This window comes from Haliotis rufescens, unplaced genomic scaffold (genome assembly GCF_023055435.1).
Source record: "Haliotis rufescens isolate VD_foot unplaced genomic scaffold, xgHalRufe1.0.p SCAF_94, whole genome shotgun sequence".
NCBI classification, from domain to species: Eukaryota; Metazoa; Mollusca; class Gastropoda; order Lepetellida; family Haliotidae; genus Haliotis; species Haliotis rufescens.
Genome location: NW_025964388.1, coordinates 101178 through 115075, shown reverse-complemented (window position 1 = coordinate 115075; position 13898 = coordinate 101178). Strand labels below are relative to the sequence as shown.

General features: G+C 43.2%; 1 protein-coding gene across 1 annotated transcript; it reads right to left on the bottom strand.

Moving 5' to 3' along the window:
- Positions 1-1731: 1731 nt before the first annotated feature.
- LOC124137738 (kielin/chordin-like protein) lies at positions 1732-11920 on the bottom strand. The gene is made up of 5 exons (XM_046504173.2): positions 11860-11920; positions 10519-10632; positions 6707-6969; positions 5456-5778; positions 1732-2026 (listed from the first exon to the last, which is right to left on the bottom strand). Exons 1-5 carry the CDS (start codon positions 11915-11917, stop codon positions 1765-1767), a joined length of 1020 nt encoding a protein of 339 aa, XP_046360129.2. The 5' UTR covers positions 11918-11920; the 3' UTR covers positions 1732-1764.
- Positions 11921-13898: the final 1978 nt, after the last annotated feature.

The following is a 13898-nucleotide window of genomic DNA, read 5'->3' as shown; positions in this document are numbered from 1 at the left end:
TCTCTGTACAAGGTGTGTTTGGAATTGATTTTTGAATTAAAAAACGAAACATTTCCACCTCTTCCCACACTAATGAACGAGCTGTCTGGAAAGTATTATGCAAATGATGATGACGTCACTTCTGCTGTAGCAGACTGTTTACACTACCACGAGGAAGCCTTCTACACCGGCGGCATGGCACTCCAGTATCGCTGGCAGAAGTGTGTGGACCTCGGAGGAGATCATGCAGAAAAATAACTGACAGCCCACTCCACCAACGCAGTACATCATAGGTAAGTTCAGAGCTGTTCAGCCTACGCCGACGATGAAGCAAGTTGCAGAACGGGCCTCCGCAATGGGAACATTGCCCCTTGGTTCCAGTGTCCGTTCTGTCACGTGCCCACTAACTTGTTCCCCTCGGCCTGAAGCCTCCCCCTTGGGTTTCGTCTTTCATCTTCCTTTTGAGATTCATCTCCTGTTACTGGGAATCCGGGTTAGAATAGGTCTCTAGCAACCCATATGTGAAATGGACTAAATGGATCGGGTGGTGACTCATATTCCCGAGGCAAGAGAGTTAACAGACTAGGCTGGAATTACTTGGCTCGATCGTAGCGCCACCAGTGGCTATAACCAGTTGTGTCCCTTCTAAGCCTCTCCTATGGACCAATCAGATTCCACCTCTCGTATCACTTGCATTCGCTTCAAACAAAATGGCGTCGCCAAGTTAGGACGATCTGCTCGTGATCAAGATTTATATTGTGATAAAACGGGTCTTACATCGCGAAATGCATCAAATCAAGTGAGCACCTTGATTAAAAAGATGAAAAGATTTAACATATCTGTTGACAACGAATTGGCGGTGCACATACTTTGCAAATCCTGCAATCGACCGAAATCTGCACGACAGTTTACGAACCGGATTTCGATTTCGTTGCGCGATTTTGAATGGACTATGCATAGACTCGTTAGTCCAGCCAAAATATAACTCCATAGTATCAGCCTAGTTCGGCAAGGGTAAAACTGGACTTTTATAGTCAGTTAACTCCCTTGCCTCGGGAAGATGGGCTCAAATATGTACAGACCACTGTCATGTAGTCGGAATATTGCTGAGTGCGACGTTAAACAACAAGCATAAAACAATATCTGGCAACTGTCTTAACACGGAGCCCCGATTGCGCAGGTCGATGCTCAGATTGGTTTGTCTGGTCCAAACACGTAGTTGCGACAAAACGTTCTCACTTCATAACACAGACGTCAATTGGCGTTCATGCAGTGTTCCATCAGTAATCAACATTTTGTAAATCTGCATCTTTTAACTGTTAGGTAGTAACAGAAAGGGGTGGCCTAACGGTTAAAGTAAATTAGCTCGTCACACTGTAGGCCCGGGTTCGATTTCCCACATGTGTTCAATGTTTGAAAGCCCATTTATGTGTGGCCGTCGTGATATTGCAGGAATAATGCTAAAAGCGTCGCTAAACCTTACTCCCTCATTCAACAATTACTGATAGAAGCAGAAATGACTGAGGGTTTGAAAACAGGACATTTTCAAAATGGCTGCCATGGTGACAATTGGCTCGGTGGTCAAGGACGACGCTAATCGCGGTTCGAATCCGCTTGTATTGGTGGTTTTATCTCCTTTGTATGCTGAAACGCCGTTATATAACTGAAATACTGGCGTGTACAAATCCACACTCTTCTAAACTAATTGAAAAAAAACACTTGTAGTGAATTCGGACGCTCTGCTGGGTTCATTACAAGATAACTTACTAGAAACTTTAATATCACTCAACACTTGACATCAACAACCGGCACGCACTGACGTCCATGCTCTACTTTAATGCTACACGCAGAACTTAAATCCCCTGCGCAGTGAGCCGAAACACACCGGGCCAGCGCCCCCAACGTCACTTCCGGCGTCCCCTTAGCTCCGAGACAATGCCGGAACACCCCCGTACGGTCGGTAAAATCGACACATGCCTCTGCTGCAAGAACAACAGCCCTGTCTGTTTTACATCTCAGGGTCGATCTTGAAATGTTGCTGCATAACCTGTTATAACAAAATACGAAAACACTCAAAACCCTTTCAATAATCATAAGAGTGAGTGAGTGAGCTTTTAACATTAACTAACATTCCAGTTATATCGCGGCGTGTCAGCTTAATGTGGGAGGAAAGCCCGATGTGATGCAGGTCTTAGACGTTTACCACTTCGGTGAAACCCACGAGCACGGGTATGGTGCTGACAAACCTAGAAACATAATCGGGGCGAACCGGGATTCGAACCCACAATCATAGGTTTCTGGCGTGCCCAAGGGACGCAACTCTGCACAGCGAATCGCGGCGCCTTAGACGACTGGGCCACCCGTGCCCCCCAATAATAATCATAAGAAATCTCTGCTTAAAACAGTGTCCGTTTTAAGATTGCTACTGTACATGTGCCATAAGCATGTGTGTGATCACTATCAAATCATCATGATACATTATGTTCACGAAACGATGAGCGTATCCTGTTCCACTGGTTGAACTCTTCACAAACACATGCAAAGGCAAGTCAATTGTTTATCCGAAAAAGAAACAACGGGACCATATCATCAATACGGACAACGCTTCGAAAAATGCTAATTTTCATTAAGGTCGTTGTTTACGTACCTGTTTTTGTGGATGAGTCTGAAAAAATATCTGCTACATTGTTAGCTTGAATTTTTGGTAAAAGATGTGTAATTTATTGATTTTGTGAAAAGCTGTCACATTTAAATGTTTGTAGTCGTTTAACACCTCACTCAACAATAATCCAACTATATTCATTATATATTATATGCTTGCGACCTGTTTCGTTGTTTAACCACCAAGTTTCATGTCCACTGAAACAGAATTATTTCTCAGTTTTGTGTTTTTCTTCTTTTCAATAAACCCAAATAAACAACTTATGTAAAGGTGGTCTGTGTGTGTCAACAATGAATGGAAGCATTAACCGAATGCGAAAAGATCGCGTTTCCTTCCATACAGATATATTGTGTAAATCATTCGTAAAATCCCACAATCCCGTATGTATGCCTGTCACGTTCTTGAGTGTCGCCATGTGGTCCCCGGGGCCAAACACACGTAATTATATAATAGAACCCCGGAGAACGTTCGGATCTCTTAGTTTAGAGTTGAACGTTGATGAGTATAGGCTGCTACAGCTGAAAGGTTATAAGTATGTGTTGCTTAAGCTGAAAGTTGATGTGTTTAGGCTGCTACAGCTGAAAGTTGGTAAGTATATGCTGCTTGAGCTCAAAGTTGATGTGTTTAGGCTGCTAGAGCTGAAAGTTGATGTGTTTAGGCTGCTAGAGCTGAAAGTTGATGTGTTTAGGCTGCCTGAGCTGAAAGTTGATGTGTTTAGGCTGCCTGAGCTGAAAGTTGATGTGTTTAGGCTGCTAGAGCTGAAAGTTGATGTGTTTAGGCTGCTAGAGCTGAAAGTTGGTGTGTTTAGGCTGCTAGAGCTGAAAGTTTGTAAGTATATGCTGCTTGAGCTGAAAGTTGATGTGTTTAAGCTGCTAGAGCTGAAAGTTGATGTGTTTAGGCTGCTTGAGCTGAAAGTTGATGTGTTTAGGCTGCTAGAGCTGAAAGTTGGTAAGTATATGCTGCTTGAGCTCAAAGTTGATGTGTTTAGGCTGCTTGAGCTGAAAGTTGATGTGTTTAAGCTGCTAGAGCTGAAAGTTGATGTGTTTAGGCTGCTTGAGCTGAAAGTTGATGTGTTTAGGCTGCTACAGCTGAAAATTGGTGTGTTTAGGCTGCTTGAGCTGAACGTTGATGTGTTTAGGCTGCTAGAGCTGAAAGTTGGTAAGTATATGCTGCTTGACCTGAAAGTTGATGTGTTTAGGCTGCTTGAGCTGAAAGTTGATGTGTTTAGGCTGCTAGAGCTGAAAGTTGATGTGTTTAGGCTGCTACAGCTGAAAGTTGATGTGTTTAGGCTGCTTGAGCTGAAAGTTGATGTGTTTAGGCTGCTAGAGCTGAAAGTTGGTAAGTATATGCTGCTTGAGCTCAAAGTTGATGTGTTTAGGCTGCTTGAGCTGAAAGTTGATGTGTTTAGGCTGCTACAGCTGAAAGTTGGTAAGTATATGCTGCTTGAGCTCAAAGTTGATGTGTTTAGGCTGCTAGAGCTGAAAGTTGATGTGTTTAGGCTGCTACAGCTGAAAGTTGATGTGTTTAGGCTGCTTGAGCTGAAAGTTGATGTGTTTAGGCTGCTAGAGCTGAAAGTTGGTAAGTATATGCTGCTTGAGCTCAAAGTTGATGTGTTTAGGCTGCTTGAGCTGAAAGTTGATGTGTTTAGGCTGCTTGAGCTGAAAGTTGATGTGTTTAGGCTGCTGAGGCTGAAAGTTGATGTGTTTAGGCTGCTACAGCTGAAAGTTGATGTGTTTAGGCTGCTGAGGCTGAAAGTTGATGTGTTTAGGCTGCTACAGCTGAAAGTTGATGTGTTTAGGCTGCTTGAGCTGAACGTTGATGTGTTTAGGCTGCTAGAGCTGAAAGTTGGTAAGTATATGCTGCTTGAGCTGAAAGTTGATGTGTTTAGGCTGCTACAGCTGAAAGTTGATGTGTTTAGGCTGCTACAGCTGAAAATTGGTGTGTTTAGGCTGCTTGAGCTGAAAGTTGATGTGTTTAGGCTGCTAGAGCTGAAAGTTGATGTGTTTAGGCTGCTAGAGCTGAAAGTTGGTAAGTATATGCTGCTTGAGCTGAAAGTTGATGTGCTTAGGCTGCTTCAGGTGAAAGTTGATGTGTTTAGGCTGCTACAGCTGAAAGTTGGTAAGTATATGCTGCTTGAGCTGAAAGTTAAGGAGTATAGGCTGCTAGGGTGAGTGAGTGAGTCGGGTTTAACGCCCCTTTTAACAGTATTCCAGTCATATCACGGCGTGTCAGCTTCATGTGGGAGGAAAGCCTGAAGTGATGCAGGTCTCAGACGTTTACCACTTCGGTGAAACCCACGAGCACGGGGGAGGTGCTGACAAACCTAGAAACATTATCGGGGCGAACCGGGATTCGAACCCACAATCAAAGGTTTCTGGCGTGCCCAAGGGACGGGGCTGCTTGAGCTGAAAGTCGATGGATCGAGGCTGCTTGAGTGAGTGAGTGTAGCTTTACGCCGCTTTTAGCAATATTCCAGCAATATCACGGCGGGGGACACCAGAAATGGGCTTCACACATTGTTCCCATGTCGGGAATCGAACCCGGGTTCGAGTTTAAAGTCGATGGATATAGGCTGCTTGAGCTGAAAGTCGACGGATATAGGCTCACATTGACCTCAGCAGTCCAGTTAGCTATAATTGTTATGCCCCGAAACGACCTTAAGGGGGAGACATGTCTCCTTATTTATCTACATCTGTCATTAAGGGCTCCACGCATGCGCACTTATTACCATTTCGGCTTCCACCTGTTGCCTAAAAGCGTTGACCTTGCCGCGCGAACCAACAGTGAAACCAGTTTATAAAGATTCAAACTTACGAATTGTCGCTGTCAACCGTCGTCACAAGCTCATTGGTCAGATCTAAAGCCCGTTTCTGTCGAACACTGAAGTTGGAAGTCCCGAATACCTTCTTCCCCAACTCCACGAGCGCCGACCCGCTACCCCCACACGTACCGCACGTGCTGTGCCCATAACTCGTTTGACTCCGGGGTGCGGCTAGCGTGATGACCCCCTGCCAGTGGAAGGCGACCTGGGTGTGGCACTGGGGGGAGGAGACGGTATAATACCACCGTCTGTCCTGGGAGAGATGCACTGAGAGGTTGGAATCACCAAGCGTCGCTGGCAAGGCGGTAGGTGAGTCCTAAAATTCAACATAGTCACACATATACAGTAAACCTCGGTTATAACGAACATGCTTATCACGAACTGACGGATATAACGAACTTACTTTTTTGGTCCCAACTATTTGCTGTAGTTATGATGTATATATGCTTATAACGAACTACGGTTATCACGAACTAAAATTAGTAGTCCCTTTGAGTTCGTTATAACCGTAGTTTACTGTATATATATGTGTTGAAGTCAACACAAGCATTCATCATTAATCATGACACATTTGAAGCAGTTTTTTTAGTCGAACGAAGCATGATTTGTGGCATGATAGATTCCTTTCATATATATATTTTTTATTTCTTCTTGTTATATTTTAATCATGTCATGTCATCAATAACATGCGTCAAATTCACACACGGCTGTATATCTGATGACTGATGTGGGCACATATGTTTTAAATTCAACGAGATATGTTAGTTCGCTGGAAGTTTTGTTCGAAAAAGATTATTTTCTCAATCAGCCCTTTAAAACGTAACCAAATTATTATTTTTGTACCCACAGCACATAATCTTGCAGAACATCAACATGACAAATGAAGGCCTTTTTGGGGAAAAATCAGATGACAAGGTTTTTTCCAGCATTTTTGGGAATATATTATATTTCAAAGCAATCCCAGTTTTAACGCCGATTTGAAACCGAAGCGCTTTGTCACGGCGTGTCAGCATAGCCGTCTAAAGTGCCACAATTTGTTGTCCAGAATTGGTCCCTTAAGCGTCCAAGAAACCAATAATCATGAGATCGAATCCCAGATTATGATTCTAAGTTTGTATGCACCATACTGCTCGTGGGTTTCACCGAAGTAGTAAACGTCTGAGACCTGCATCACTTCGGGCTTTCCTCCCACATTAAGCTGACACGCCGGGGTAACAGAAACTCACTCACTCAATAAAACATACCGAGTCCACAAATATTCCATCCCCGGAAATACGGCCGCTGAATGACGTTGTTCCCCTCTGAATAAACCAGAACACCTCCGACTCGTACACTGCCGACACACCCGTACCCCTCCGTACGCTCGTACCGTACACAACCACAGGGCCACACGTATCCGTACTGTACTGTGCCAGCACGTGTGTACAGGGAAACACGGCATTCAGCTGGTCGCCCTCGAACGTACGGATATGCGGGTCCCCGTAGCTCACGCACGCACATGACGTAGCTGAAAATGTGAATGAGTGAGTGAATTAGGTTTGGCGCCGCTGGCACTATTTGAATATATCAGTTTTTGAGGAAAGCCCTTAATCTTTGGTCAAAGGCCTGCTTATGGTTAAATATGATGAAAAATCTCCCTAAAACCTCTAAAATCAGCCTTTTCGGCACGCGTTACCCTTACATGATGTAGTGTTTTAATAGCCACGTGTTGAAATGAACAAACTGTATTGATAATTCGTATGAATAATCATGTAACTATCATGACGATTTCTAAATGTTTAGTTCATTTTCCAACACTTGCTCATGTAAACAGACCCGTTTGGCTCCAAATGAGAACGATGGATCGCAAAATCAAAATCAAAATCGGGAATAGTCTATTAAATGTCAATATGGTATACGGCAATGAATACCCTGTACCCATCAATATCTGAGGTTTGTTATTTTTATTCCCATCACTGGAAAAAGTTGTTAAGAAACTATTATATTGTTATGTGTACAAGCATTCGTCACCACTCGTCCCTTTCCGTAACCTGCAAGAAGACTCGTCCCCCTATCGATGAAGTTATGTGCGAAAATGCGACAAACCAAATCATTATGCGTGTATGATTTCAAGTTCTTCGTCAAAGAATCCCTCAGAAATAATTTGCATCTAAAAATATACTTAAGACACAGTTACATGTGTTCAATCATACTGTATAATTCCGCACGTCCCAATGTGCTTTAAATTGCATCTGAAATATATGTAATGCATGGGGAAATAATATGAGCACCATTACGCAACGAGTTGACAATTGTTTTAGGTATGCCCGTTTGCGCTTAGACGGAACCCGGTCGATGGCAAGAAAATGCTAAATATGAAATTTACAAATAAAATATTTTATTAATATTTAGTATGCCGAACCCAAATGTCCAACCAACGTGTAACACAAACGTTGTCCTTCTTGAGACGTTTCCTAAGGCTACTATTCATTTCGAGTTGATGATGATGCAGAGGCAACATTTCCTCCATCTCATTGACATTAATAACACGTGCAGTGTCAGTTTGGACACCAGTGTCCGAATACATTTCGTCGACTATTGTTATACTTCAAAGAAAACATTACCAATATTTATCTTTCATATGAAGGCCTTTGATGTCGACTCCTCGTCAGTGTGTCTATCATATTAAGAGGATATTGAAACCATCAGTACAGGTGCACTTTGCTGTTAATGGGCGTGTGAGTGGAATTTCCTGGACTAGTTGTTAGGGAAGTAGTGTCGGTAGTGGTGGAGAAAGTAGTATAGGTAATGGTGGTGATGACACGTGATCATGTCTGTACTGGCAGTAAGATTGAAAGGAAACGGTTTTCAATATGAGGAGGATTGACCTTTCGAACTCAAGAAATATGTCTTTGTCGGAGTGGAACTACACCTTGACTGGTGCACTGTGGAAGGTTTTCTCAAGGCAGGGTCCTTTTTTTCGTATTCTTACACAAAATCACAACTGAACTTTCATGAATAAAACCATGAATAAATATAGTTATAAAGGCTAACAATATTTAATTATCGCAATAATGTCTTGTATTGGTCTTCCGTGGTCTAGTGGTAGAGCGTCCGCCTGAGAGCGGAAGGAGCGCGGTTCGATCCCAGGCCGCGTCATATCAAATGACGTTAAAAGATGGCCCCGTGAAGATTCGGGGTAGAATAGGTCTTCAGTAACCCATGCTTGCCGTTAAAGGCGACTATGCTTGTCGTAAAAGGCGACTAACGGGATTGTCTGGTCCAGACTCGATTATTTACAGACCGCCGTCATATAGCTGGAATATTGCTGAGTGCGGCGTTAAACAACAAACCAACCAACCAACGTTAAAAGATGGTACTGGCTGGCGCTCGGTATAAAGTGGCTAAAACAAGGACTGGTCTCGGATTCAGCATACAGTGTCCAAGTGGGTTATTCATGTTAAACTGTGGCATGGTATCTCAGTGGCCTAACAATAAAATCGGCATTAGTCGGGACTAGTACAAACAGCCACGCAGACACGTGCGTGCGCGTCATTTTTTTATGAAATAATCTTGAACGCGACTTTAAACCCCATTTGACCTCATCTCACTTATTTTACAATGATCAGAATACATCTAACGGGAAATGATTCTTTCAAAATGAGAATCTTGTGAAAAAATAGTACTTGATCATTTTGAACGCTATGCTTCTGATGAGACGCGCAGTGAACAGGTTCTCACGACGCACTCTACTTGGCATGAGAGGAGAAGCAACAGAAATTAGCACAGAAAAATGAGTATATGTCGTGAGCGTCGCGACGTTTTTTTCCGGCAATCATTCAAGTTAATCAACCGTTGTACATAACTAATACATCTTACCTGACAGGCGACCTAGGTCTGACATAAACGCCATCGTCACTTGATTAATATTCATCTCACCATCTGATAATTATCTTTATCGGTATAAATTTCCAAGGTTAAGAGAAATTTATCGTAATCATCATTCTTCTGAGTGCGCGAGTTGTTTTACACCGCTTTTAGCAATATCACCGCGGGGCACACCTGAAATGGGCTTTTACGCATTGTACCCATGTGGGGAATCGAACCCGGGACTTCGGCGTAACGAGCAAACGCTTTCACCACAAGGCTACCCCACCGCTCTTAATCGTTTGAATATTAAAGTAGGTCACATGAATTAGAATGTATTCGAGTGTATGTAGTAAATAAGTAATGTTTTCGTCATATTACTTTTTCCAGCCATATTATGACAGTCCACATCAAACAAGGCATTCACACATTGCATCGATATAGGGAATCGAACCCGGGCCTTCGACGTAACGAGAGAACGCATTATACTCACTGGGCTAACCAAGCATCCCCCGTGCGTATGCGGTTATCCTGGTAGTAGTTGTAGTAGTTGTAGTAGTAGTTGGGTTGGTTGGTTTGTTGTTTAACGCCCCACTCAGCAATATTCCAGCTATATGACGGTGGTCTGTAAATAATCGAGTCTGGGCCAGACAATCCAGTGATTAATATCATGAGCATCGATCCACGCAATTGGGATCGATGACATGCATCAACCAAGTCAGCGAGCCTGACCACCCGATCCCGATAGTCGCCTCTTATGACAAGCATAGTCGCCTAGTAGTAGTTCACGCGACGTTCACGTTTCGCACTGCATATTTATTTATACCATCCGATCCCGAACAATCTACCAATTTTGAAAAGAACCCCAAGAACTAAAGAGTAACATCCATGTGAAAAGATTACATTTGTCGTTTTTTTCTAATTTCTTTTGTAGCATGCCATTTCTTATGTGGCCTCGAGTCAGCACCAGCTATTGGGGTGGCCTTATGGTCAAAGCGTCACACCGAAAGCCCGGGATCGATTCCCGACATGGGAACAATGTGTGAAGACCATTTCTGGTGTCCCCTGCCGTGATATTGCTGGAATATTACTAAAAGCGGCGTAAAACCATACTCACTCACTCATTCTGGTGAAAGCCATTGTGATTATGTTAAATGGGGCATAACCACTCAGTCAGTCACTCACTCACTAACTCACAGCAGTTACCCACCGTCAGGTTGGCACAGGTACTTTCCGTGTCCAACGTGTTCGTCGTCGCAGACACAGTGGTCGTCGTCACAGTGTGCGTTGTCAGCGCAGTCCTTGTTCGTGCTGCACGTGCCGACTGTAAACAGTGACATCGTGATATATACAATTGTGGTCAACAAACATGCGTGGTTACAAATGGAGAATTGTAAGTGTCTTGGCAAACCTGTGCCTGAAAACTTCATAAACGAACCATTCCCTCGGGACATCAAACTAACCAACCAGCCGAGTCATAGAACCCGACTACCAGATGACTAGTAGTCGACTGAAGTCAGTATACTGTGTCTGAGTGGGGTATTCATGTTAAACTGCGGCATGGTATCTCGGTGGGCTAGCACTATAAATCGGCATTAGTCCTGACTAGAACAAGCACACACGCACGCACGCACGCACGCACGCACGCACGCACGCACGCACGCACACACACACACACACACACACACACACACACACACGTGCATGCACATCGCTATATAAATGAATCAATCTTGAAGGCGACGTTACTCACCATTTCGCCTTACCCATGGCGACAGTAGCACGATCGTATGCTATGATTGATTTTTTTCTTGTTGTGGACAGTGCCTAAATTCGGGTGAACCACACGAATAGAAGGTTGGGTTAGTCGCCTTTTACGACAAGCATAGTCACCTTTTACGGCAAGCATGGGTTGCTGAAGACCTATTCTACCCCGGAATCTTCATGGGTCTGGAACCATGGAGTTTCGGGTAGGAAACTAGATTTCCAGCAACCAATGCTTGTAAGAGGAGACTAAATGTGTCAGCTGGTCAGGCTTGGTCATCATATCTTAATTGTGTGGATTTATTCTCATGATATCAATCACTGGATTGTCTGATCCAGCTTCGATAATTTGCACACCACCTTAATAGTAAGTGAGTGAGTATGGTTTTACGCCGCTTTTAGCACTATCCAAGCAATATCACAGCGGGGGAAACACGGGATGATTGGTGCCATTCAAACAAATATTTCATAACACATAAAAAACATAGCCTTACAAAGGTGTTTAAATTAAAAAATAAATGATTTTAAATTGAAAATAATTATACGAACTCCTTCATTTATGGGGGTCCCTCTTAACTTTAACAGTTGAACACCAGTACACTTTAAATCTTCAAAAAGGGAGTTTTGAGATTGGATTTGAGTCTAAAAGAAAACAAGAAAAATCGATCAAATGATCGCAGTTACTTTTGTCCACTGTTATGATTTTCGGTAATTGAAATATTAATTGAATTTATTAATGTTTCAGTGTTTCATATGCAATGTCAAAATGTCTGTAGAAACGACTTACCTAGACTTATCTGCACGAACAACACCACAACGACCGCACACAAACACTCTCTATTCATACCTGCCGCTAACTAGAAAATGATTTTCTGCAACGCACTTTATTTTTTCTCTATTTCAATAACTGCCGCCTGGGGTGAGACCCTATCACTCCAATCAATTGTCGGCAAGAACAAAGGCAACCCTGGGGCTCTCGTGAATAGATTAGCGGCAATCTTACATCACCTACAAATTATCTGCACTCGTATATTAGCCGTGAATTGTACCCTTGTACTATTTAAAACGAAATGTGTATTTATAGCATTCGACTTTTAATGACTGAAAGTATTTTATTTTAACTACATTCCTACATGTACTATATATATTTCACGTGATACGGACGTTGTTCCGAAATGATGGGAACACAATGGCCCAGCGGTTCCAGGCGCTCACCGTAGGTTCGAATCCCAGCTTCCCCCTCGATTGTGGTTGTTATTCTGACTAGTACAAGCAGACGCACGCACGCGCAAACGCACACACACGTGCATGCACGTCGCTACAAGTGCAGTGATTAAGCGGTGAGCGTGTGTGTTTGTATGGCTGCTTGTATTAGTCCGGACTGATGCCGATTTAAAGTGCTAGCTCACTGAGATACCATGCCGCAGTTTAACATGAATACCCCCCTCAGACACAGTATACTGACTCCGAGCCGACCAGTCCTTGTTTTATCCCCTTAACGCCGAGCGCCAGACAGGTTAACAACAAGTACCATCTTTTAACGTCTTTTGGTATGACGCGGCCGGGGATCGAACCCCGGACCTTCCGTTCCCCAGGCGGACGCTCTACCACTAGACCACGGAGGCGGTCTTTTGTCTTTTAGACAGCAGCGGACACTTAATCACTGACACTAAGCACAGTCGCCCGATGTTCATTTTTTAAGAACTAAGAATAACGTGCGTCATATATATCACGGGCTCTCGGTAGTTAATATGGGGGCACAGCCCTGAAGATGTATACCCATCCGGGGACCCAGCAGTAATAAACTATATTTAATAGTCCGTCCGCATGTAAGAGTGGGATGGTGAAGGCGATATAATCAGCCCTCAGTTTATTCTGCTCATCAATGCAGAGGAATAAGACATTAATATCCACCGCATATCTTGATGGGTTACGTCCCAGACAGAGAACAGTATTTATGTGTAAATAGCGTGTGACATGAATATTTCATGAATCACGTATTTTTTCTTGGGATTCTTGACAGTTGCCCACACATAGTGTTAATGATCACCGTTAGCGGCAATCAGTCGGATCGCCGGCTGGTGTTATTGCCCTTTTATCAAAGGGAGGCTACTCCAGCCCATGGGCATCTTAGCTGGTTTCCAAAGTCACTCGTCCCGTTGTCTCATCAGCTCAGCTTACCCCTGACTTTCGGTAACTTAAACTATCTTTAGACAATGATGACAATTATCTGAGATAAAAGGTAATGTATTGTATATAAATTTATTTCGTTTATTTTTTATTTACTTATTTGGTATGTGCTTGTGTATGGTATCATTATTTTGACCAATATTATATTGTAATATTCATATTCATTTGTAAGATATGGTGTTTCATTTTGTTCCTTTGCAAATCTATGTTGTTCCTCTTAAACATGGCATAACAAATTTAGCCGTTTTATTTGCCCGATTACCCTGCATTTCACCCCACATTATCAACATATATATGGATCCGGGGTAGAATAGGTCTTTAGCAGTCCATGCTTGCCGTAAAAGGCGACTATGCTTGTCGTAAGAGGCGGCTAACGGGATCGGGTGGTCAGGCTCGCTGAGTTGGTTGATGCATGTCATCGATCCGAATTGCATGGATCGATCGATGCTCATGATATTAATCACTGGATCGTCTGGTACAGACTCTATTAATCGTTAATCAACAAATATAATTGTTGTTGTTGGTTTGTTTGCACTTCGCGAGGTAAGACCCGCTTTATTACAATATAGTTCCGATGAGATCGTCTTGTGTTTGAAGCAAATGCAAGTGATATGAGAAGTGGAATCTGATTGGTCA